The sequence below is a fragment of the Excalfactoria chinensis genome, chromosome 5 (genome assembly GCF_039878825.1).
Source record: "Excalfactoria chinensis isolate bCotChi1 chromosome 5, bCotChi1.hap2, whole genome shotgun sequence".
Lineage (NCBI taxonomy): Eukaryota > Metazoa > Chordata > Aves > Galliformes > Phasianidae > Excalfactoria > Excalfactoria chinensis.
Genome location: NC_092829.1, coordinates 49,744,310 through 49,770,776, shown reverse-complemented (window position 1 = coordinate 49,770,776; position 26,467 = coordinate 49,744,310). Strand labels below are relative to the sequence as shown.

General features: G+C 38.6%; 1 protein-coding gene across 1 annotated transcript in view; it reads left to right on the top strand.

Annotated features, from left to right (window-relative positions):
• The window catches only part of MUC2 (mucin 2, oligomeric mucus/gel-forming), a 66,702-nt gene that overhangs the window by 4,161 nt on the left and 36,074 nt on the right, over window positions 1-26,467 (top strand). The window contains exons 3-34 of the mRNA XM_072338843.1: window positions 359-473; window positions 1,198-1,288; window positions 1,701-1,810; window positions 2,047-2,263; window positions 2,706-2,831; window positions 3,324-3,441; window positions 3,751-3,889; window positions 4,272-4,382; window positions 5,439-5,508; window positions 6,197-6,331; window positions 6,868-7,032; window positions 7,629-7,723; window positions 8,331-8,457; window positions 9,084-9,339; window positions 10,187-10,239; window positions 10,527-10,636; window positions 11,090-11,241; window positions 11,618-11,756; window positions 12,286-12,396; window positions 12,737-12,916; window positions 13,891-14,130; window positions 15,539-15,695; window positions 16,680-16,808; window positions 17,973-18,120; window positions 19,010-19,053; window positions 19,499-19,696; window positions 20,019-20,045; window positions 20,421-20,915; window positions 21,752-21,940; window positions 23,039-23,638; window positions 24,649-24,888; window positions 25,375-26,004. Coding sequence (XP_072194944.1) covers window positions 359-473; window positions 1,198-1,288; window positions 1,701-1,810; window positions 2,047-2,263; window positions 2,706-2,831; window positions 3,324-3,441; window positions 3,751-3,889; window positions 4,272-4,382; window positions 5,439-5,508; window positions 6,197-6,331; window positions 6,868-7,032; window positions 7,629-7,723; window positions 8,331-8,457; window positions 9,084-9,339; window positions 10,187-10,239; window positions 10,527-10,636; window positions 11,090-11,241; window positions 11,618-11,756; window positions 12,286-12,396; window positions 12,737-12,916; window positions 13,891-14,130; window positions 15,539-15,695; window positions 16,680-16,808; window positions 17,973-18,120; window positions 19,010-19,053; window positions 19,499-19,696; window positions 20,019-20,045; window positions 20,421-20,915; window positions 21,752-21,940; window positions 23,039-23,638; window positions 24,649-24,888; window positions 25,375-26,004 — 5,717 coding nt within the window. The remainder of the gene's footprint in view (window positions 1-358; window positions 474-1,197; window positions 1,289-1,700; window positions 1,811-2,046; window positions 2,264-2,705; window positions 2,832-3,323; window positions 3,442-3,750; window positions 3,890-4,271; window positions 4,383-5,438; window positions 5,509-6,196; window positions 6,332-6,867; window positions 7,033-7,628; window positions 7,724-8,330; window positions 8,458-9,083; window positions 9,340-10,186; window positions 10,240-10,526; window positions 10,637-11,089; window positions 11,242-11,617; window positions 11,757-12,285; window positions 12,397-12,736; window positions 12,917-13,890; window positions 14,131-15,538; window positions 15,696-16,679; window positions 16,809-17,972; window positions 18,121-19,009; window positions 19,054-19,498; window positions 19,697-20,018; window positions 20,046-20,420; window positions 20,916-21,751; window positions 21,941-23,038; window positions 23,639-24,648; window positions 24,889-25,374; window positions 26,005-26,467) is intronic.

Sequence of the window (26,467 nt, the reverse complement as noted above, 5' to 3'; positions counted from 1 at the left end):
CTGATGCTGCTTTATGATTTAAAGATAGTAAGTTATCTTGCCAAAGATCAGAGAATGAGGATTGTATGTTACAGTAAAACAATGCATCCTGTGCAGATAGGGTCAGGATGGAAGGATTTAGTTGGAAGGGACCCACAGACATAGTTTTGTATAACAGCCTGACTACTTCAGGGATAATCAAAAGTTAAAGTATATTATTAACGGTGTTGTCCTCATGCCTCTTGAACAGTGACAGGCATAGGACCTATAATTGAGATCAAGGCTGTTTTCTCCACTCATCTGGGTATTTGGCATATAACAGACATTCATGTTGCAGTTTATATTTCTGTATTAATGCAAAGTCTGATTTTCTTCCTAGTGTCAAGACACCTTACTACAGCTCTGGTTTGCTCATTGAGAGCAATGACGTTTATACCAAGGTTTATGCCAAACTAGGCCTAATTCTGATATGGAATCAGGAAGATGCACTGATGGTATGTAAAATCAATTTATTTTTAATTAGCGTTGCCTGGGTTTAGCAGATGACTGTAGGCTGAATAGAATTTCGTGGACTGAACTGAGCTAGACTGCTAGACTTACTCATCCAGCTGGTACTTACTGTATATAATTTTAGAAAGGTAGATTTCCTTTCTCTGCAATGTGACAGAGTTAGTAATATGGGGTGCAGATGACCTTACTACTCAAAAGAAAGGGAGAAGCGGATTTCTGAAAACCAGCTTTCGCAACACCTTCACAATCTGATCTTCTTTTTCCTTCACGTCCTTTAGAAGACTGCCATCATCTGCTTGCCTAATTTCAAGCATGGCTTAAATTTTATCCCAGTAGTTAAGAAAAAAGGAGAGAAAAGTACTGAAATGTACAGAATGTTTTCCTTTTAGTCTCTATCACCATGGTGTTTATAGTCATTATTAAAATAGAGGACCTTCAGACCCATCTTTTTTTGTTGTTGTTGTTTTTGGTTTTTTTTTTTAAACTTTTTTGTGTTGCTTTTTTGCATCCAATTATTTGTTTCTTAACTGTTACAAATTAATTTGCAGCGAAGAAGCAACTTCTCGGAATGTTTTGGATTTGCTATCAGTTCTGTCATTTAGCAACTTCCCTTTCAGTTAAATGTATTTACATTGGAAGGTCTTCATGCTCCAGATAATTATTTTCTGTTTTTTTTTTGTTGTTTTTTTTTTTCTTTCCATTACCTAGGTGGAGCTGGACAGCAAGTTTGGTAACCAGACATGTGGGCTTTGTGGGGATTACAATGGAATTCCAATCTACAATGAGTTTATTAGTGGAGGTGAGTCATATATGCTATGTACGTGTCTACTGTATGCTTTGTGGCAGTTATCACAAAATATAGGCTCATAAGCGTTGTGTGTAGGAGCATCACAGGGGGGCACGTTTTACCTCAGATATTGCTGTGTTTGTCCCAGAGTGAACATTATGAGCCAGTGCTGCATTCTTGATCTAAGATTCTTTCATTTCAGGTGCATCATCCTCTTCTCTACTAGCCTTCTTTTATTGTTATGATGTTTAGATTGTTAAGTACACTTAAAACAGACATCACTCAGAATAGAGATGCACTTCTGACTGACAGAGATTATATCATAGTCGCTGTTTTCCTTCATCAGTAGAATCTCAGGAATCAGATGTTCCTTGCTGTCAATGTTTTGTTCTTATTAAGTCCTCCTGTTATTTTTTTCTCACAGTTGCAAGCTACAACTCAATTACTTATGGGAATTTACAGAAGATCAGCAAACCCAATGATGAATGTGAAGACCCTGATGAAACTCAGGCTCTCCCAAGCTGTAGTGAGCATGTGAGTAAGCCTAACTGTGAACTTCACTGTCCTGGATGCATGGAGACATCCTTGCACTGTGAGATGTTAGTGTGTGAAGAGACAGGAAGACTTTATCCATTCCAGGGCAAATGGTTTCTTCTTCCTTTCTTGTGCAAATCTCTTCAGGAGATACAGTTTTTATTACCAGAAAAGGAAGTGTCTAGAAACTCACATGCTTGCAAGTCTCTTAAAATACTTCTACTCTTCCTCCCCAGCGTGATGAATGTGAGAAGTTGCTGACCTCCTCTGCATTTGCTGATTGTCACTCACGCCTTAATCTGGAAATGTACATCCAAGCCTGCATGCAGGACAAGTGTGCATGTAAAGGAAATGAGGACTCCTTCTGCCTCTGCAGCACCATCTCTGAGTATTCTCGACAGTGTTCACATGCAGGTGGCCGACCGGGTGAATGGAGGACAGAGAACTTTTGCTGTAAGCAGCTATATACATTTTACAAAGAAACAAATATTTCATGGGTGTAGCACTGTGAAACATCTGAATAAATTCTTTGTTTGTGAAGTTATAGGCATATGCCATAAATTACGTACCAGTAGTGCAATACACAATGTACCGTGTTCTTTCCATTTTCTTCTGTTACCTTTGTCATTAAGAAATCTTTTTCAGCTAGTAGAAATCATGTTCCTATTAAAAAGCTTGATATTTGATGCTGTAAGATAAATCATAAGCAAAAGGAAAAAAACCTAAACAGCAGGAAAAACAATTCAGAAATAGTCAAATATTAAGAATATTTTGCAAAATGGAGCCTGACCTGGGAAACCACTTATTTGAAGTGAGTGGGTTGTATGATCTGTGGTTTCTGAGAAATGATGGACTTAACATTCAAATAATGTGATATCTTCCTCATTTTTTTCAGACAAGACATGTCCTGGCAACATGGTCTATAGAGAAAGCAGCTCACCCTGCATGGATACTTGCTCACACTTGGAAGTCAGCAGCCTTTGTGAGGAACATTACATGGATGGTTGTTTCTGCCCTGAAGGCAAGTGTATTCTAGTTCTTGTATGTATATATGTCTGTTTTATTTTCACTTGTCTTTAAATGAAAAAAACAAACAAACCAAGAACAAAACAAGGAGCACCAGCAAAGGTGGTCATAATTAAAATATTAGATGAAGTCAAATTATATCTTAAAAATTATTACTGCTACTAATTATTTTGAGTGAAATTGAGAGTTATTGTCTATCTTAGAAAAAAATTACAGTAGTAGCCTACATTGTATGCAAGAAGGTCTGAAAATTTGAACATGAAAGTTTTTAAGATTGTTGTTACATGCTTTTTCATTTGTGTAACTGACTTAAAGTATTTTCCATGTGTCTTATGTTACAAAAAGGTCAAAATGCTTTTCTTCTGTTTTAGTCACCTCAGCCTCTGTTTTCTGTGTCAGGCTGAGTGTCCCTAATCTCAGTGTTTCTCCTTTCTGGAAACTACTGATTTCAGAAGGAGCTGTAACAGTTTGCTGTTTTGCTTCACAGGAACTGTGTATGATGATATCACTGAAAAAGGCTGCATACCTGTTAGTCAGTGCTACTGCAGACTCCATGGAAAGGGGTATTCACCCGGAGAAACCATTACCAATGAGTGTGAAGAATGGTAAGGATCACAGTCATCCACCTTTCTTCAGTTGCATATGGGCCAATCCTTTTCAATCTTTCACTTACTTGTATATGGCTTCCTGAAAACATTCTGAACTTATGTTTATTGTACATGTCTGTACAGACTTTCTGAAAGGTTTTCTTTTATCTATGGCATGTGATAAGGGAAATCTTTAGGGAGTGGTCAAATTTTTAAAATTTAAAATACCTGGGTAGAGCTTGCTCTTTGCTAGCTATGCAGATGCTTTCAGTGCTCTCATTTTCTATAATAAATACATGTATTTCTGGATTTATTGTTTGTTTATAGCACCTGTAATTCAGGCAGATGGACATGCAAAGATTTACCCTGTCCAGGCACATGTTCCTTGGAAGGAGGTTCTCATATTACAACCTTTGATGGGAAGAAATACACCTTCCATGGAAACTGCTACTATGTGTTGGCCAAGGTACCCTCTACTGTAGAGCTTCTCTCTCACACATTAAATGTACCTACGTACTCATTTGTAATAGGTGTGAATTGTTGCTTTATTGCACTTCTATGGGATGAGGGAAGCAGAAATGTTAAGAGCCTCACTGGAAAATTCAGGATGGGCCATTATTGCCCCATGGGCAGACTTGGGCACTTACTGCAATGGTTGTCTTAGTCACTTAGCAGGCTACATATACTGTCATTTCACAGTGGAGTCTTTCATATATATCAAGAAGCATGCTGACTGCATGGAAAGGTAGACAGCAAAAATTCCTATGACTTTAGTCTTAATTTTTGAAATCTTGTGATTTTTGATTTTTGATTGGACTAATGGACATTTATTTCCCCCGTGATTGTAGAGTGCTGTGAATAATACTCATGCCCTCCTGGCAGAGCTGGCTCCTTGTGGCTCTACAGATGGACAGACCTGTTTGAAGACTGTTGTGCTGTTAGTAGATGACAAAAAGAATGTAAGTGTTGTTTGGGTTCTGATGGGTGTTTTAAAAATTAGCATACATCTGAGACTGTTCTGGAATCATCCAAAGATGGTGGATAACAGATCTCAGAAGGGCAGATAAAAAACTAAAGCTTCTACCTCAAGAATTCCAAATAGGTCTCAGCTGAGCAAATGCTGAAATTCAAATAAACTAATATTTCCCTTTTTCTGCTCCCTATGAAGTCTCACCATCTTCCAGGCTGGTGAGAAAAAAGAGTACCACCCTTCCTCCCCTCATAGTATTTTATTTTTCTTCCGATTGATTTCATAGATCTAGTTGAGTATTTTTCAGAAGACATCCAAACTTCGAATGTTTTTACAATCCAACCTTCTTGACTATTTGTATTTAATTAACTGATAATGTAAATGAAAGTGATGGGAAATTTTCAGTGCTGTTCTGCGTTTCTGATTCATATTTATGCAAAGTCATCTTATTTACTTAAGTATCATGTTTGGTTATGGGGATACCTATACTATGTTTGTACATAATTTTACATTTGTAAACATGGTTTTTCTCCTGTTTCAGCTCTTCTATGGCCTTGTCAGCAAAATTAAAAATTCAGACCAAGTCAGAAAAGCATTTTTTCATTCCTCTGTGTACAAACTAGTATTTTATGAGGGAGCTTAACCAACTACTTTCTTACTATGTTAGAGTCATGCTAAACCATTACATTTACCATTGCTTCTATAGGAAACCAGAACTATCTATAGACCCTGAAGTCCCAATATTTTCTTCTACTTACATAACCAAAGTGTTTAATAAATAAAAATTCATTTTATTACTTGCCAAATATTGATGTAGACGGATGTAATTAAACACTGAACAGGAAGACTAAGCCTTACTTCTGTCATACAGGCCCACTGCCACATTCAATTTTGAGACAAATACTTCCTTTCATAGATATTAAGTTTTAGCCACATTCTAAATGTGCGAAATGTTCTCTCTCCACTCTTCAAAAGTTATTTTTCTATCAATTTTTTGTTCTTCTTAATAGCTGGAACCTCATCAGTCCTGTTTTCTTTTATACAGGTGGTGGTTTTCAGATCAGATGGCAGTGTGTCACTGAATGAGATGTCAGTGAATGTGCCTCATGTGTCAGGTAAGGACCGCAGCCTTACATATTGTCATGAAGCTGATTCTCCAGAGGAGGTTGTAATTTTTCAGAGCCAAAAGTTGGAGACAGACCTATGGTATTTGTTCAGATGTTGAAACAAGAATTAAGTGTATTTGAAATGATTCTGAAGTAAATGTGGCTTGATAGCTTCCACTGACAATTTAGAGAAATTAAACTATTCTAGGCAATAAAAACAGGCCATCTAGTACATTGGGCATCTAATAATAGATTTGCTATAGGAAATTGTCAGTAATTAGGAAACCCAATTCCTCTATTGTACTGATCTTAAATATGTCAGTTCCAGCGATTGTTCTGTTGTGGCTATTCATGTAAAATAAAAGAAAATCCACAGCATCCTGTTGTTTTTTATTACTTTATAACCAGCTGAGGCACATTTGCATTTGATTCAGCATCTTCTTATTCCCTTTCTCAGAGGTGTTTATGCTGAGTCACAGTCTGTCATTGCAACTTGTTCTGAGGCAGTGATATTAATTTATAGACCATCATCCTTTTTCCATATGAAAGCACTCCTTCATTTAGCAGTATAAAAAAGGCAGCGTGTGATCTAAATCAAATGATTTTTTGTAATCTTTAGGCTAATAAGATAATAAAAATTGTTTCTTTCAGCAGCCTATGCATGTGTTTACAGCATGGTTCATATTTTGTTTTTCAGCTAGCTTCTCAGTTTTCAAGCCATCTTCTTACTACCTCATTGTACATACCTCTTTCGGGCTTCAGCTGCAGATTCAGTTATCTCCAGTCATGCAATTGTTTGTGACAGCGGATCAGTCAGTCCAGGACCTTCAAGGCAAGTGTCCACTGAAACAGAAAGCAAAGCCATGCATGCACAGCTGACAAGTCATATATTCTTCATATAGGTGATAATTAATAGACTTAGATAGACTTATATAATGGTTTGAGTTTGAAAGGACCTTGAAGTTCATCTAGTTTCACCCTCCTGTAATGGCAGGGACACCTTCCTCTAGATCTCATTGCCCAGAGCCTTGGCTAACCTGGTCTTGACCACTTCTAGGGATGGGAAAGTCAGAACTCTTCTGAGCAACCTACTTCAATGCCTCACCACTCTTATGGTGAGGAATTTCCTTCTAATATCAGATTATGGGGATGATCTCCTGAGGCAAAGATACAGTCATGAATGCTATCCATCTTCAATATTTTAGATTTAAAATAGGTCTCCTAAACCTTCAATACCTACAGTAAGCATCAGTGTTGAGGTTGAAGAATCAGCTGTATTAGCTTCTGTCTCCAGTGTTCATATTCAGTTATCTCTTTCTCTTGCAGAACAAGAATAAATAATAGGGAAAATATTTACTTTTTCAATAGGTCTTTGTGGAAATTTTAATGGAATGGAAGGTGATGACTTTAAAACAACCAATGGGTTGGTGGAAGCCACAGGATCTGCCTTTGCTAACACATGGAAAGCTCAGTCCACCTGTGCAGACCAAGCAGAAAAGCTGGAAGACCCCTGCAGTCTCAGCATTGAAAGTGGTAAGCATGCTAATTAGACAGATCTTGGCTCCTGCCAGGAAGAGCTGCTGTATGTTACTGCAACTGGCATAGAAGAGTCACACTGTGGCACTGATGTGCATTAGAGGACTGTCAAACTAATAATTCAATTATTTAACTATGTATATATATACCAGCACTGATTTCACATCAAATTGGAGTGAAGGTTTAAGTTGTGATTGGAGTAGAATCCTGAGCTAGAAGACAGGGAAACAGGATAATTATTATTTTTTCTTTTTACCTGAAACGGCAGGTTGTTCATTGTAGTATTATTTCTTCATATGTTTAAATTGGCAATAATGGCCCCCAAATGAAGAGAGCTGCTACAGTTCTATTTGCAGCAGTAAGATACAGTTTTGAATTTTTGATTATGTCTACTGCTTGATATCTGAATCACAGAGTGGAAGTACATGCACAGTGACTGCATGTAGTTCCTCCACTCCCCAGAGTTCACAGTTCTCTCATTTGTATTGTTACATTGCATTTATTGATGTAACAATATAACTAGACATGGCCTAAGGAAGATAAGCTAATGTAATCAATATAATTATGTAATAAAATATTTTTTTTCCCCCCAGCAAATTATGCTGAGCATTGGTGTTCATTGCTGAAAAACTCAGAGGGACCATTTGCAAGATGTCATTCAGTCATTGATCCTACAGAATACTATAAGGTATTGTAATCTTGCACTCTTCTTAGAACTGCTTTGTTTCAGATGGATGATGTAGACATTTATCATTGCTCAAATACTGGAGGCATTACTGACCATTACTGTGACCATAAAAACTGGTGAAGTTTTTGTTAGTCAAGCAACATAGCGTACATGGAAAGAAGATTTAACAGATGGAGGTATACACAGAAATGTAAGTGATGCTTACCTGAGCAAAAAAGAAGATTCCCATCTTTGCAATGTTCTTAGAACCCAATCTGAGCCAAGTTTTTTGAAGATCTTCATAGATCTGGTTAGCAATTTGCCATTATAATATTTTTAATTTTTGTGGATCTCTGCCTTTCTAAGTTGTAATGGAGAAAGGGATATATCAAAATCCTTCATAAAAGTGTTGCCTGGCTCCATTATAAAAGTGCCTGGCTTTTTATTCTGAAAGAAATGAAGCAGCACTTTCAGGCTCTGGGCTTTATCCATTCCTTCCATAGTTCCCTGATCACAGGAATTAATAAAAATGACGCCAGAAAAAGAGCACAGGATATTTTATAGCAACCAATTTGGAACAGCCAGTTATTCTCTTGTGATCTTTTTGACCCTTTCATTCCTTTTTCAGAGGTGTAAATATGACACCTGCCTCTGCAAGGACAATGAGGAGTGCTTGTGTGCTGCCCTGTCCTCTTACTCAAGAGCATGTGCTTTCAAAGGGATCATACTGGGTGGCTGGAGGCAAAGTGTCTGCTGTAAGTAATGAAACTGTGATCCCTATGAAATGAATTAGCCACCAGAAATGAACAGGATTTCTTTGCATTTGGTTCTTAGTGATCTTGATGTTAAAGGATCTGGAGTATCTTAGAAACATCCACTGGAAATAAATTAGGCAATGCTTGTAATGTTTACTAATTCATGGTATGTCCTATAGCTTTTATTTGTTTGTGACATGTATTTCAAACTTAGAAAGCAATATTTTTCACTTTCACATTCTTTCCCTACTTTCAATAATGCTATTTTGATTTTTGACTAAATGACTCCATCCACAGTAATGGATTGTCAGTTTTACATTTTGCTTGCATATCATTGTCTTTGCTATTGGTGGGAATAGGAGTTTGTCTTAATGTGTTTTGTCTCTGGTTGTCAATATGTGAAATAAATGGGTATAAATGTAGCAACTGTTGGTAGCAATTGAAAAATCTTCAACTGATAAACTAAATCAAAGTAGTACTACTTACGAGTTATGGAAATTTGTACTTCAGTAAAATCAAAAGGAATACTTTTACCTTACCTGCTGCACAGTCAAAGAAGCCAAAATAGAAACATTGAGGCTTCCTCGCACTTCTTGTATACGAGTTTGCTTTTTTTCCTCTTCCAGCTGGTGAAGTGTCTGCCTGCCCAGGAAATCAAGTCTTTCGCTACAATCTTACAATGTGCCAGCAAACCTGTCGTTCCATTGCTGATGGTGAAAAGTACTGCTTGCAAGGCTTTGCTCCAGTGGATGGCTGTGGCTGCCCAGATAATACATACTTGGATAATCAGGATACATGTGTGCCCATCTCCAAATGCCCATGCTATTACAAGGGGTCGAATCTGGAACCTGGGGAATATGTTACAAAAGATGGAGAACGTTGGTATGTTTTATTGCATCTTCCTGTTTGTTGGGATAAAAGCCCTTTTTAAACTGCTTTTTAAGTGTAAGCCATTTGGCTGCTACAAGTGTTCATTAAAGCATCATTAATGTGATTCATGCTACCTTCATATTGAGCAAAACATCATCTTCCTGTTGCAATGTTATTTATTACTAAGTGAGAAGTACAGCTTTGTTTTGAATTGTTATTACTGGCTTTCACAGGTAAATGTGAACCTGAAGCAGTACTGTCAATAGGTCTTTTTTGAGCAAAGGGAAATAGGAATATAAAAGGCTAGCTTTTGTGTTTTATTATTTACCTTTCTGTCAGAGAGCAATTGCTTGTTTTCCACTGGAGGAAGGTCCCCTCAGTAGGTATTTACTGTATCATTTGAGTGCAGCTTTTATAAGCCCAGTATTTTCAGTCTTGATGAACCTTCTGACAACTGTTTACTGAATGAATCATAAGTGCAAAATGTTAAATACTTCCTTCTCTCTCCCAAGGAGGGTAAGAAAAGATACAAGGCAACAGATACATAGCGTATGAATTAAACAGGCAGGAAAATTTATTGTGTTAGCTAAATTAAGGCCGTGGTTTAAATTATTATCTGTTTACTGAGTCATTGCAAAGCACTGATTAATAGAATAGTGTTCATTCCTTAAAACACCACCTTTATGCATTATGAATAGAATCTTTCCATACCTTTTCTCCAAGTGAGAATTCATGAGGGCACTTCAATAGAGCACACCTTGAAATATCATCAGTTATGCAGGATGCCTAATCCCTAGACTGAAATTGAAGACACCAAGTTTACATTTTTAATTACTGTCTTACTTCACTTCTTTCCTAGTGTTTGCCGAAATGCAAAGGTCCAATGTACTTCAGTGACCATGAGAATGAAAAGTAAGTGACATTCTGTAAAATAAAAAGAAAAAAAGAAAGAAAACCAAACAACCCAATCCCCTCAAACCCCAGACTGCACTTTCTTCTTGAGTTATCCATTTATTTGTTTTGCTTGTTTTTTTTGTTTGTTTGTTTTTCTCCTCTTTCTCTGAAACAGCTCTGCATTTTCACTTTGTTGTGTCTTCATAAGGATAGACATTACTTAGAGTTTATGTCTCCGTAACAACTATCCTACACATTTGTTTTGGCTTCTCTTGATTCACCTAAATCAACAATACACCTTTCAGGTATAACAGTATGTCCTTCAAACAAAACCTACTTGGATTGCAATGCATCCCCAGACTGGACTTCACGGACACCTGTACAACTTCGCTGTGGTACTTCTCAAACTGATCTCGTATGTACTCAGTTATTCTCCATGCCACATCTTCATTATTCTATATTTGATTAATGACACGGTGCAACACAGCAATTGTAACAATTCTCAATTTCCTTTCTTTTCATCTCCTTTTTTCCCCCCCAGTAACTTCAATCTGCTATCAGTATCATTGCAATTCCACTCCTGTTTACCTTCCTTTTTGTTTTTATCATGTTTATGTGGGAGTTAAGTAGAGATGTATCACCAACTAATATATGATTCAATTTTACAAAAAACAAAACAAAACCACCACCACCAACAACAAAAATCCAAACCAAAATACCTTAAGAGCCTAGAAAGAAAAATCTTATAGAACAATTTGTCATGGGACCATTTGATTATAAATATTTTTTGTACCAAAATGTAGTGAAGAACTGAAAGAAAAATTTAGTGCTTTTTCCTAAAGTAACAATTTATCTTTATATTCCTTAGTATCAAGGTGAGTGTGTCTCAGGCTGCGTGTGTCCTGAAGGTCTGTTTGATGATGGTAGAGGGGGCTGTGTTGAGGAAGAGGACTGCCCGTGTATTCATAACAGCGACTGGTATAACCATGGACAAAGCATAACAGTGGACTGCAACACCTGGTATGTTGGTTTTCTGTATTCTTTCCTGCAACATATTTAGTTTAGTAAATTAATAGTCATGCGGTGGCTATGGTGGCTGCAAGTATGAAGTCTTTATTTTCAGACTTTTTTTTGTTGCTGTTGTTTGAGGAAATACAGATTGTGCTGAAAATATTAGGGTAACTAGCAACTTCTGCTTCTCTTATTAGGAAAGCATATTCATTTTTTAGACATAATCACTAACCAATCTAAAACATATCCGAGCCAGAGCTGAAAGTTGTGTTATAAATTTCATGTAGGGTAAACTATTGCATATCACATACCAGGTATGTTTTGCAGTTTTCTAAGCAACATGCTGTTGGTGAGATCTGAAAGGTCAACTCTCACTCTCTTCTAGTACCTGCCGGAAAGGTATCTGGAGCTGCACTAAAAACGTGTGCTATGGGACTTGCATGATATATGGAAGTGGCCATTATATCACCTTTGATGGAAAATTCTATGACTTTGATGGAAGTTGTGAATATGTGGCTACTCAGGTAATGCTCGTCAGGACTGAAGTGGAATCTTAGAGTGCTTTCTGATTGCCTAGAAGATCTATTTTTCTTTCCAATTTTGCTATTCCTTATTGGCTGTTATCACCGTTCCTGAGATGATTGCAGATTATGTCAAGATAAAGTCTGTATATTTAGCATAGTTGAGTTGTGACTCTTTTTACAATATTAAAAAATTGCATACAATAGGGCTAGTTTATGCTGGGAGTTAACAGTTTATCATCATAATAGGAAATAAGTAAAAATTCTGAGTTTACAGAACAAAAATTTGAGGATATGTTCCTCATTTGATTTGTTGTACTGCTTGTTTCCCGGGTTTTGTCATACATGAGACTTAGCGTGCTAAATACATGTAGAGATATACGTGTATCTTTTTGGACATCTGTAAAAACATATGAAGTAGTAAAAATTTATCTCCTGTGGATATTTCTATGTTTGTAATTGTTAATTAAATTGAAGTGGAGTTTAAATATTTTACTCAAATTTTTATGCTCATTTGTTCGTTTATCCACAGGATTATTGTGGTGACAAAAATTCTGGAGGCTCATTCAGTATCATCACAGAGAATGTCCCTTGTGGAACTACAGGAGTCACCTGCTCAAAGGCCATTAAAATATTTATAGGGGTGAGTAATGAGTATTCAATGAGTATATATTCAAGTATTTCTTAGAAAACAGTACTCCAAAGGTACAGAGATACAAAGCCAGATCCCTAATGACAGCTATAATAGGTAAAGGATAAAGACCCTATCAAGCTAATGTGTAAAGCTGTAGATTCTCAGTTACTGAAGTCTGTTCAAGTTGTCTCAAACAAAGGTGCAACATCATTTTCTGTCATCCTGGAAAAAGTCATCCAACAGACTTTGAGCTCTTAGTTCAGTCTGAGTTGTACTCTTATGGGTATTTAATTATTTATTTCATCATAGAAGTTAGTGTTATTCTTTTTCTCATCTTTTTACCATTTAGAAAACTGAGCTGAAGCTGGAGAACAAGGATTATAAAGAAATTCAGCGAGATGTTGGTGATAATGTGCATTACCAGAACAGGACAGTAGGTCTCTACCTCGTTATTGAAGCTAGCAATGGTGTGATGCTTATCTGGGATAAGAAGACCACTGTTTTCATCAAACTGACTCCTGACTATAAAGTAAGTTAGAATCTCTCATTCTTTTTCTGCAGCAGAGGCGTGAGATAAGGAAACATAGTTAATCTCCTTGTCTGACTATGTTTAATCCAACATCTCTGCACAGTGATGATTAACTGATGTTCCTAATGCATCTTGCTGGGGTTCCACTAGAGTTTCTTGTACGACTGAAGATGAATAGCATATGATTGCATTGAAGCTAAGTGTCTAAGACACTCTGAGTTTGTGAATAATAAGAGCCAGGCATCCAGAGTAATTTGTGGGGTTCTGAATTGACTATGTATGCACTAAGAAACCTGCATAGAATCTGAGCTCTGAGTTAAAACCAGATTTCCCATTCAGTGTCTGGAGATGGGTCAGATTTCTGAAAATGAGCATACTGAATTATGGAGTAATGTGTTCATTGCACTAAAGCAGGATGTTCAGAGTTTCATAGCAGGATCATACTATTCCTTCATAAAGTTGGTGTGCCTTAATTAGCACTACCAAAAATTCACTACTTTGAATAGGTCACTGAATTCTTTCTTACAAGAAAAATTAGTGCCTCTTTTTTTGTTTCATTGATAAAGAAATGATGTCAGTTACATAATGAAATTCTCTCAGGTTCATGTTAGTAGTATCCATGTTATATCTGAGAATAATGAAAAATGGATAATAAATTCATTCTTCTAGGCTGAAAGAAGCTCAGTCACTCTTCAGTCTTATAAGTGGAGTGAAGAGACAGATATACAGTAGGTACAATTGGTTTCAAAGAAAGGGAAACATGGTAGCTAAGTAGTTTGCTGAGTACACAGTCAAATGAAAGTTTAATTTCTGTATAAATGGTTTGCAAGTAAAGATGAAAATGTATCACTTACAGGGAGAGTCTGTTGTCCTTTTTAATGTGATTTTTTTTTTTTTTTCCAATTTTATGAGAGCCTGTTTCGCATGTCCATTATATATTTAATAGCCATGGATACTGTCATTTCCTTTTGCAGGGGAGAGTGTGTGGTCTGTGTGGCAACTTTGATGACAAGGCCAGCAATGACTTTACAAGCAGGAGTGGGCTGCAAGAATCAAGTGCTTTGACATTTGGGAATTCCTGGAAACAGTCATCTGTGTGCCCTGATGTGACAGAAGAGATCAAGCCCTGTGATCTGAAACCACATCGCAAGTCCTGGGCAGAGAAAGAATGCAGCCTTATCCTGAGTGAAATATTTAAAATTTGTCATTCCAAGGTTTGTAAGGTGGAATGATACAAAGATGATAACAAAGATGATGACAAATATTCAAAAGGCTACTTATAAAAGGAAAACTCACCGATATGGACACCTTTGCTGGGAAATGCTGAGGCAATCTCCACCAGGGTGCAGTCTCCAAGAAATGCTGCCTTAGTGGTGGTCAGCCCTTAAATGAGGTCTAGAGGAGGTGGAGTCAATCTCCACTCCTTTGGGGGCACAGCTAAATTACTCTCACCTGTGCTCCTACAGCTGACCCAACACTTGCCTCAGCTGAGGTTCAGGCTTTGATTACTAATTTCCCATACAAAGGTTTGTAGATGGCAGTAAGTGATGGGATAGCACAGTGCATTTCTGTTACTGCAGGAATAACAAGGTACCTGAAATGAATGAAGAAATTGTTAAATAGACCCATTTTCAGTGAAGTCTTCAGTATAGCTAGGAGTGTCAGCACATTTCAGCTAGCCTTTGTCAGAGTAGTTTGAGTATCTGTTACAACTTGTCAGTAGCGGTGGCAGCCTCAACTGTAAGTGCTCATTTTTATCACCACTTTTTTGTTGCTGCTACTGTGTAGATTAGCTTCATAAATCTAGCTTGAATCTGCACTTGTACCATCTCTTGTAGAGAAAACGTTACAGCTATAAATTCTGAGAGGCCTTGCAATCATCAGACCCATCTTTGGGCAGAACCACATACTGTACTCAAAATTTGGCTGCTGAAGAGACCACTGTTCCTGTTAATGTTCAAACTTCAGAAGTGATTTACTTGGAAATCACTGACTGTGCAGTTTAAACAAGCTTCAATACTAGTGTTATGCTGTAAATTGTCTGTCATAGCACGTCTTTATTTCTTGTCTCTTTCCAGAAGTATACCAATATTAACAACAATTTGTTTTTATTTTATGGTGGAAAAGTCACAATTAACTTGTGTTTCCATATTGATTTCTTCAGGAGCTAAAATCCAATCCAAATTTCTCCTTCTCTGGTCCCAAGCAAAAATGTTGCAATGTTTCCTAATGTGTGACTGGATGAACTCCAAAAACTGGCAAGCACAAAATTATTTGCTTTGTATTTGCTATGAAGTGCAACCTTTCTGAGACTGGTGGCTAGCAAAGCTTGCCGGACGACAAAGTCTTGACTTGCATTCATCCAGCTTGATATTGAGAGCAGTAGAATGGAACTCTGCTAGAAGATGTGGGCATTTAAAGAAGACTTATTTTTAATCTTAACATTTTATGAAGGTGTTATATTACCTCATACTAAATACATGAAGCAATTTCTAGCCTATACTGGTCAGTAGTTCTTGGAAACATTCTCATTCCTGTCCAGCTCAGTTCTCATTGTCTCAAGAGACACCTCAGGCTTATTAGTTTGGAGATGAACTGTGGCATCATTTATTTTTCCTATAGGTAAACCCATCTCCTTTCTATGATGCTTGCGTTCACGATGCCTGCTCTTGTGACAGTGGTGGAGACTGTGATTGCTTCTGTTCTGCTGTTGCTGCATATGCACAAGAATGTACCAAGGCTCAGGCTTGTGTTTTCTGGAGAAGTCCTGATATATGCCGTGAGTAACAGCTGAACACAAACAGATCTTTCTGTCTGCTGTCAGGGACCCTAGTAAAGAAATTATGAATACTGAAAGGCTGTGCTTGCTGTGCAATGTTACTAATTTTCACAGAATTTCAGGGGACAGCCAGAACTAGCACATTTTTAATAGCAATCATGTTTTATTTTTGAGGGGTGATGGTGGTGATAGGAGTTTTAAGGCGAGGTGTTAAGTGGTCCTTTTCTTTTGCTTAATAACTGGTGAACTGCAGCTCCTGTTGTCTTCCTTCTGTTTTCACAAATGATTCAGAATTGGCTGTATTAGCAATGTTCATTAATAGCGTTCATCAAAAATCATAAAATAATGTAAGACAATATTTAAATTATATTTTTCATCTCACCCCCCCAAAACAAAATGTTCAAAACCAAATTCTGAGATTCTAAATGCCAGAAATGGCGATTTAATTGTAAAAATTTATTCTGGTTCAGAATTAAGACTAGTTTAAGTTTTCAAGTGTAAGAAGTTGGCGATACAGAAAATTTTCTTCCTCTATCCATAGTATCCATAATATGTCCGATGCTTGTTCTTGCCCTGCTGGAGGTGACTCAGCCTATGTCATACAGCAAAGCAGAGCTACTTTGAATATGTATACTGCAAGAGATTTTATGAATTTGCTAAGTAGATAGGGGAGAAAAGCTCACAGAAATGCACCCTTCATTTGAAATATAAATAAACACCAATTCTTGCTTTTTTTGTGTATGTGGCTTTAATCAAATATTTTCCTCCTTCAGCTTAGGTGTTTAATATCAAAATCCCAGATTTTGATACCAGATCTTGACGTAGTCTATGTATATGTGTAACAGAAGGAAGTCCAAGTGCTGTACCTCACAATAATCTTGCAGTCTTGACTTGTGGATTAATTTAGCTTTTATGCTTAAACAGCTGGGCTGAGCTTCAATGCAACAACTGTATTTTTAATCAGCTTTCCTTTTTTCTCGCCAGCAATATTTTGTGACTACTATAACCCTCGTAATGAGTGTGAATGGCACTACGAGCCTTGTGGCAGCAATGTCATGACTTGCAGAATGATTTATAATGTCAGCACCAACTTCTCAGTTCCATACCTGGAAGGTAATAAATTCCTTGCTGTTTCAGTCTTTTATTTCATAAAACTTTGTCAAAATGTCTTTAACAACAGTGGATTAGTCATTTAGTTTGGCAAGATATTCTTTATTCTGTTTCCTTGAATTTGTGTTTCCAGTCATAAATACATTTAAAAGCAGGAACGAAAGTGTATTTGTGTGATAAATGCAATGAGGACTGACAGATAATTTACACTTTGCAGATGGAGTTCATTTCATCAGTTGAGGGTATGGAAAAATGCAGATAATTTTTCTGTTTGTGATAGAGGTACCTGGTCTGCTGATGACACATAAATACGTACTAGCATCCCAACAAATGTTGTGATATCTTGTTCATTATTGAGTGCATTTCCATATTTTTCACAAAGGGATTCTTGATATAGCAATCACATTTTAATATCTGTAGAAAAATCAGTATGTTTGTGTTCTGATTTCACCTGGCAGGTAGCTCAGCACTACAGTTTTCATTCACTGCACTCTGGAAGAGAGAACTGGTGGGGGGGGAAAGTGGAACTTCTAGGTTGAGATTAAAACCTTTTACTAAGACTGAAAATGAGAAGAGAAATAATAGTGGTGATAATATATATGTGTGTGTGTGTGTGTGTGTGTATTTACAAAGTAAGTGATTCATAGTGCAGTTTTTTTACCACCCACTGACCCATACCCAGCCAGTCCTTGAGCAGTGGCAGCCCTGGCCAAATCCCCTCATTTGTGTAGCTTCATATGTGCTCATATGGTATGGAATATCTTTTGGTCAGTCCTAGTGTTCTTCCATCTGTCCTAGTGCTCTTCCCTCCCAGATTCTTGTGCATCTCTGCCAGTTCACTCTTCAGGACAGTTGAAGAAGCTTCAGCATCCTTAGCTGTCTACAGCACTGCTGAGCAACAACTAAAACACCAGTGTATTATCAACGTTGTTTTTCTCCTAAAGGCAAAAATAGCATCATATCATATACTGTGAAGTAAATCTACTCTGTCCCAGCTGTAACCAGGGCATTTCTACAGGGCTAACTGTCCAAGGACTGATTTCAATTGGGAATTTGTAATCTTTTTAACTATGCCTGATCCACTGAGAATCATTTACTTTCAGAAGATAACCTACTTTTCTTCATACTTTTCTTCACTCTGTATTCTGTGCTACTTGCCATTAACAGGTTGCTACCCCAGATGCCCTCATGAAAAACCAGTTTATAATGAAGAGACAAAAGAATGTGTGGCTGCAGATGAATGTTGGTGTTACCACAATGGTAAACCTGTTATCATTGGTGGAGAAATACCCACAGAAGAGAACTGTACAAAATGGTATGTAAAAATGCAAAAACATTTGAAGTAATTTATGTAATCTGGGCCCCTCAATTACTTTATTGAGCCTCAAGCATGTTTTTTAGTAAGTAGAGATGCAACTTATACAATCTATACAAATTTTATAGAATAGAATATGTTCTTCATTATATATACAAATTGGAGGAACAATGACATATTCTAGGTGAGACAGTCTCAAGAAATGCTACTTCCACTACATACAGGTTCAAACTTTTCATCTGTAGTTTTCCAGACTTAAAGTAATCCGTATTTCAAGATGATTGCATCTTTCTGATAGGTCTGTTAGTAGAATCGTTAATTATACTCTTGAAAGTGTCATAAGTGATACAATGACAGCAAGCCTAGTTGTGTCTCTGGATCAATCTTTTGATTCTTGTGGCTTTTTGGGAAGAGATGGGCTTTTCTGCCTTGTATTCTCATTTAGGATAAAGATTTTGAAGTCACAGTGGACTGAAATAATCTGTACTATCCCTGAAGGAGGTAACTGAGTCCTAGTTGTTCATTCCCAGAACCTTACTAATGATGGAATTGACATTTATGAATCCACATCATTATCAAAGACAAAAATAAATTCATAAATAAAACACAATTACTCACAAGAGCAGCTGTTATTACTGTGGTATTGCAACTTGCAGTACAAAACAGCTCATGATAGTTTAAGATGTTGCACTTAAGGAATACAAATGATGACTTAGTTTGAATGAAGTAAATGAAGTAATAAAGGGTAATATTAGAAGATGTTACAATCAGAAACATATCCAGTAGTATGAATGAAGATCAAGGGATAAAATATTACATCTCTCTGCTCTTGGCTCTGCTAGTGATAAAACATCTGCAACGTTTTAACTTTTGACATTTTTTCTTTTAGTGTCTGCCGCCCCTCAGGATCTATTGAGTGTACACCAATTCCAGGTAAACAATGTTTTTAGGGTTTTGTTTCATTTTGTTTTGTTTTTAAATTAAAAAAAGTGGAGAAGGGGTGGATTGTGGAGAAACTAAGGAACCACTGCATCTATCCTCTACAAAGGCTTTCTAGCCAAAGAAATTTTGACAGTGATTTTGTTGAACCCTGATGCTAGTACCTGTTCAATCTTTTAATCATACCCTGTATTCTTTCTTCCTACGTCTCATATCCAAACTTGTGGGTTTCATTGCAAGAGTTTACGAGATAAATTAATGCGACACTAGATCTAAGCTCCAAGTATAGATACATTTAAATACTTGTATCCTTGGCAAATCTGCGAGTCTTTTTTTTTTTTTTTTTTTTTTTTTTCCTTTGTCTTTTGTTTTGCTTTTGTTTTCTTCTAATAGTCCTAGTAGAGAGAGAACAACATGCATGCTGTACTCTTTCTTGCAGGATGTCCTTGTGTTATCAATGGAACAAGTTATGAAGTGGGAGAAACTGTTGCAACAATAAAGGATGGGGACATATGCACAACATATGTTTGTGGAGAAAATGGATCTGTAGTTTCTGGAATTAGTTATCCTTGTCCATTAACTACTTCACCATCCACCATTACAACCCCTCCTGGTACAAGTACTCTTACCACTATAGGTAAGTTTTCAAGAGAAATACGCTTTAAAAATAACTTTATTTGAGTAAAATACTTTAATGATTGAACATACAAGTATGCAGACTTATCATAGTTGACAAAGCTTGAGTGACACTTGCAAACAATTTTGTTGCCTTGCACTGAGGGAGATTTTAGTGCTTTGAGTTTATTTATACCGCATGGAAGGAATCATGACTATAAATGTATAGGATTCTGTCTTAGCAGTCACAGCAAAAGTTATAATTAGAATATTTCAAACTAATATTGTATGTTTTTCTAAAACTTGCAGATCATGGAGTAATTTTTTTTTCTTTTCTCTTTCAGTTACCACAAGTCCTCCAGTAACTACAAGTAAGTTTTAAATATAAAAACTGATTACCATAAAATGTCAAACAATGAGTAAATTGAAGGTGGCCGCTACTGAAAAGCACTTTCAAAACAATTAAAAAAAAAATAAATTTAAAAATCTGGAATTGCAGAAATGTGAGAAGTATAAAAAGGCTTCGGATTGGTGATTCTGTTTTGAGATAAAGCTTCTTGTTGAAGAACCTGGTCATATTTAACCAATTTTAGAATTCTTTTCTCTTGCCAAAAAAAAAAAAAAAAAAAAAAAAAAAGGCAAATTGCAGTGCATTATTTTACTCATTAATGGAGCTGAATACAAAATTAACCCTCTCAAAATATCTTCTGTGAGCTCTGACACTGAACGTATATCTTTTCTTGCAGCTCCGTGCCTTCAATTAATCTGTGATTGGTCTGAGTGGTTTGATGTTAGTAACCCTGAAGAAGATGGTGGTGACTATGAAACCTACGATGCAATAAGAATTGAACATGGAAACAAAATATGTACAGCTCCTGAAAACATTGAATGCAGGGCTAAAGATAGTCCTGATAAAACCTTAGAGGAACTTGGCCAAAAGGTGGAGTGTAATGTTACATATGGACTCATTTGTAAAAACGAGGAGCAAGATGCAAGTATCTGGCATCTTTGCTATAATTATGAAATCAGGGTAAACTGTTGTGAATGGCATGAAGGTCCTTGTGGTACTGCAAGTACACCGAGCTCAACACCAACTGCATCTTCAGTCACCACCGGAACAACTGTGCCCACTACTACAACCCAGCAGTCAACAACAATTACCACCATACCAACACCCACTACAACCACCACAAGCCAGCCCACATCTTCGGTAACCACACCGGTAACTTCAGCTTCCACAGGTATTTAGCAGACCCTTTTTCTCTTTTCTTACCTTGCTGTAAGATACGTAACGGACTGTCAGCTATTTAAAGCAGATATTGAGCAAATGCTTTACTGATTTTGAGCTCTGTCCCTTTCCTGGAAAGAACATTCTCAGAAAGATATGTGTGAAATTAGAGTGGGCCTTGATTTGGTTTATCATCATTTTAGGCACTGTCTGGCAGACCTGTGCAGAATTTCTTCATCCCACTTTCTCTCTAACAGTACTGATACTTGTCTGTGGCTGTAGATCTAGGAAGAAAGGATTCCCTTGGCAGCCTTTGTGGAATGGTTTCACCCTGCAAAAAGCCACTTGCTGTGAAGCTGTTCCTCAGGCTGCCATTGCACTACAGAGAGGTGACATAAACTTTAGATAAAAACATATCCTGATGCATATTTCATTACTCAACCACAGCTTCCCCTCTCAGTTCTTACTCTGAGAGATAGCAAGGTGTTATGAGTGATAGAGCTGAGATGGGAAGAACCACAGGATTTTTTTTCTTCATCTTTTCCACTGGTGGGGGATTTTTTATTTAGTGAGAAGCCCAACAAAGCAATGTAACAAACCTCTTTAGTAGAAAAGGGGGTGTCTTAACAATGTCTGTGTCCAGATTTGGCCATAGTCTGCTTTCTGGAACCTGGAAGGAAAGGCCTTTGCTACAGAAAAACTGGGCTCAGCCAGCTGTAAATTTGTGGCAGTTAACTCCTAACTTCTGTCAGTGCCTTTTGTATCCCACTCATACATATGCTTGCATCTTTACGTGTTATTTCTGTCCCTGTTGTTCATAATTATCCCTCTTGCTGATGTCCCTTTCAGTGTCAACTGCTCCCACACCAACTCCATCACAGTCTCCAACCAGTACTGCCACCACAACACCCTTCAGCAGCAGTACCCAAGGAACTACTCCGACTGTTCCTGGCGTATCCCCATCCACTCCGACAGTTACAACCACAGTCCTGCCAACAGTAGTAACTCAAACCCACACTCCTCCACCTACACAACCAGGTAGTTAATTGCTCTGTATTGTCATGTATTGCCTTGGTATGGGAGAAATTGTCTGTTGGCACCTAATGTATGTCTTCACCGCAGTACTCCAAAGAAAACAGTTTATGAAGATTTAAAAAAAACACACAAAAAAAAAAAAAAAAAAAAAAAAAAAAAACAACAAAAAGTCTTCAGAGCTATAGGTTACTAAGCTCTAAATTTAGGAGAGAGAGTGCTCAACATGTTTCTGGAAGTCAATTCCTACTCCTTGGTTACCCTGAACACAAGGATATTTTTCATGGTGCTTCTGCCTACCTTAGGCCAATACAGTGCTGGTGGAAAATCTTACTTTTTTGCTTTTTGGGCTTTGTCCTTCAGCTGGAGAGAAAGAATGTACATAGAAGTATATATGGTGTGACATGGCTTGTTTTTTGTGGCAATGTAATTTCATTTCAGGTGCTCTTAGGTCATGTCTTTATTCTGTTCATTCTCTTGCAATGACTTGTGCTGTTTTACAACTCATCTGCTCTCCAAGGGCTGATTTTACCCTGGCAGGGTCTGGGGAAAAATTTCAGCCAATGGCTTACCTCTTGCTATGGAGTGAGACTCTGGGCAGCAAGGTTCTGCTAGAGTTACTCTTCAGCTTTCCCCACAGTGCTGGGAAGCAGCCCAAGATTTTGGTGGCAGTATGCATCCAGTGCCTGCTTGCTCTGTGATTATGATTCTTTTCTGAGTTTGGATTTGCCCAGGTGAAAGTTGTGAGAGTCCTCACTTGATTCTACTCTACCTTATATGTTGCTCTTACGTAAGTTTTTTGCACATAAGAAGCCCCAGACAGAAATAGCCATGTTTATAGGGGGAGACACACATAGCTGAATAGTATCTGAGACCTGATATTGTCCTGGTGTGCTCCACAGGGCAAAGAAAGGGAGGCCTGACCACACTAATGAGCTTTGTTGTGGCCAGGGTTGACTGACTAGTGTAGGTGAGTAGCAGAGTACAAGGTGAACCTTTGTGTGCAGAGGAGACCTAGTAAATCACCACTAACAGTTCTGGAACTAACACTGACTGTCTTTGTCTCAATTTTTCATGAATGTTACTCTTTTTGATATCCTCCAGGGAAAAACTGTGAATGCATCTGGACAAACTGGATTGATTTGAGTCAACCAGATAGATCTGATGTGAACAGTGGAGACTATGAAACCATTGACAAAATAAACGAGTCCTACTTGGTTTGCATGAAAGCTGAGAATATTTCATGCAGAGCGAAGGATTACCCTAACATTCCTCTTGAAGAATTAGGGCAGAAGGTTGAATGCAACATTAACACAGGGCTTATCTGTAACAATAAGGATCAAGAAAACAACAGCGATGTTAAATACTGCCATAACTATGAGATCAATATCTGCTGCACACCAAACATAACGGAGTGTTTACCAAGTACGGAACATACCACAACAGTCAGCACACCAGTGTCACACTCAGTCACTACAACCATAGTTTTCACTTCAACTGTGTCAAGCACGACTGCCCCGCCAACTACAACTGCGTCTTCCCCCACTTCCACCTCTGGCACGACGCTCTCCAGCACCGGCAGCAGCACCCTGAGCACCACGCCTGTTACGAGCACACCCACATCTGGCTCGACTTCGGTCAGCACACCCACACCCACGCCAACACCCACCACATCGTTACCACCTGAAAGCACGACAACGGAAGGTAATTGTCTGTCCACGCTGTCTCGTGTTCCACTGTGGAGGGAGAGGTAATGTGCCATGAGCAGCTGATCTTAGGCTTTGTGTATGGGCTGAGGTCTGGCAGTAATTGCTAAATTTTCTTAATGGAGCATGAGCTTGAAGCTAGTCCTGCAGCTAGCTCTTTTGAGGCAAGGAGAGTGCATTTGTTTTGGAAGGACATTCTGTTGCTCTGACATTACATGTCTGACAAGAAATCTCATCTTCTAAGGAACCCCGGTTGATTTAGGCCGGCTGTGATCTGACAGGGATTCTTGCTTTTGCTGCTGTGGGAACTCATTCTTCAGATAGATGTAATATTCTCCGTCAGAGGCATCAAATGCAAAGGCAGGAGGCTTGTTTCTGTTGCACTTTTATTTCAGGTGCTGTAGGGTTCTGGCTTTTCATGCTTTCTGCCCTTTATTTTCCAGAGTTAGTTGTGAGAAGGACAGAACTTGAGTTTGATTTTAATTATATGGCAAGGAATATTTTGGGAGCATGTTTTTCAAGAGTTGAGAGAGATATAGAGCAGAATTTGCTTAGTAGAAGTGAGGACAAATAACTTGGAAGGAAAGTAGTTGTAGAGGGAACTGGCCCCATCATTTCCTACCCAGTGAAATGCTGTCACTTGGTGAATATTGCGTGACTAGAACAGAATAAGATTCATAGGGCTGATGGTTGAACTAATTGCGTACATCTGCATTAAGGGCTACTGAATTTTTCCCATCTGTGCATCATTGTCACACTGCATGTGGTGGTTATGAATAACATTGATCACTGAAAATTTTGCAACTGTCTGCCATGAAAGTTGCAGGCAACTTTTGTGTGTGGTCCCTCCGTTATCCATGACATTGTAATAAGAATATACCCTCTTTTATTTTTCAAAATTTCCGAGACTTGTTTTTTGTGTTTCATGAACTCAGTAGAATAGTAAGGAACTGAGGAGGAGATACAATTGGTTTTCTTGCAATAATGGAACCCTGTGTTTTTTCTCAGGACCCACTTCCCAGAGCACCACAAGTACAAGTACGTCAAGTAGCAGTGCCCCGCCAACTACAACTGGGTCTACCCCCACTTCCACCTCTGGCACGACTCTCTCCAGCAGCACAAGCCGCAGCACCGTGAGCACCACGCCTGTTACTAGCACCACCATGTCCAGCTCGACTTCAGTCAGCACACCCACACCCACGCCAACACCCACCACCTCCCTAACACCTCCACCCACAACAACAGAAGGTAATGTCTGGTCCTGCTGTTATGTGTTTTCTTGTAGACTTTCCCTGCTGGATATTTTTTTTAATGAACGTGTGCCTCATGCTAGTTCTCATGCTTCCTTTTTTTGCAGTGAGAAGAATGCATTTGTCTGGAGCAGAAACTCCCTTTTTACCTTACTCTGCAGGGCTCTGTAGAAAACACTTTATTCTGTATCCTCCTAAAACCTGCTCTGATTAGAGGGGAAGTCTTTCTTTTGCTGCTCGTCCTCTTGGGCGATGGCTTTTCTGACCACATTCTGCTACAAGTCAATTATGCTTTCTGACACTGGCATGACACATTTCATCTGGGAAAGACATATTTTCCCAGAAGGGTTCCACGGGATAGTCTTAAGGTGGAAGCTCGGCACTTAGTGCCATCAGCGACTACGTAATCTTCCCATCTGATATCACCTCCTCCATGCGATTCTCTACTTCCTAATTATTTACATTTACTGATGTCCTTCTACAGTAAACTGCATATTCCCCCCGGAGGACTGCATCTGGACTGACTGGATCGATGTGAGTTACCCAGAGTATGGCCCAGAGAATGGTGATGATGAGACCTTTGAAACTATTCAGAATAAGATCCCGTCATGGAACTGTACGAAGGTTGAGAATGTTTCCTGCAGAGCGGAGAAATTCCCAAACACTCCTATAGAAGATTTAGGGCAAAAAGTGGAATGTGATGTAAACACAGGACTCATCTGTAAAAATAAGGATCAAACCACAGGGGGTGTGATACCAATGCCAATTTGCCTGAATTATCAGATCAAAGTCTGCTGTGCTCCCCCATTAAGTCCAGACTGCACAACAGCTATCACAACTACAACCACAGGAGAAACTAGCACGACAGTGTCCCTCTCGCCAACAACAAGTACACCATACAGTCCGAGTGTGTCCAGCACGACTGCCCCGCCAACTACAACTGCGTCTTCCCCCACTTCCACCTCTGGCACGATGCTCTCCAGCACCGGCAGCAGCACCGTGAGCACCACGCCTGTTACGAGCACGCCCACATCCAGCTCGACTTCGGTCAGCACACCCACACCCACGCCAACACCCACCACCTCCCTACCACCTGAAAGCACGACAACGGAAGGTAATTGTCTGTCCACGCTGTCTCGTGTTCGGTTGCGGACGGAGAGGTGAAGGCCCGTGATCTCCTGATCTTAGGCTTTGTGTATGGGCTGTGGGCTGGGGCTGATTGCTGAATGTTCCTTAATGTAGCAGGCGCCTAAATGCAGTCCTCAATTTCTGTGTTTGGAGGCGTGGAGAGTGCGTTTGTCCCGGGCAGAGGGTCCCTTCTTCCCTGGCACCGCATGTGCTAGGGGAAGGTTTTTTCACCATTGGGCATCTGGTTGTCCTATGGTGCCAGGGGTCAGACGGGAAGTTTTCCTTTAGCTGATGTTTTATCTTCTCCTCAGCCTGGAGAGGAGCTTCCTGAACGTGGTATCTTGTGTAAGGATAGCTGGCTTATATTCTGGGGACTATGGTTTTTGTTCCTTTTAAGTCTTGACTCCTCACTCCTCAGTATTTCTGTGCTCTCTTTGTCAGCTTTATTG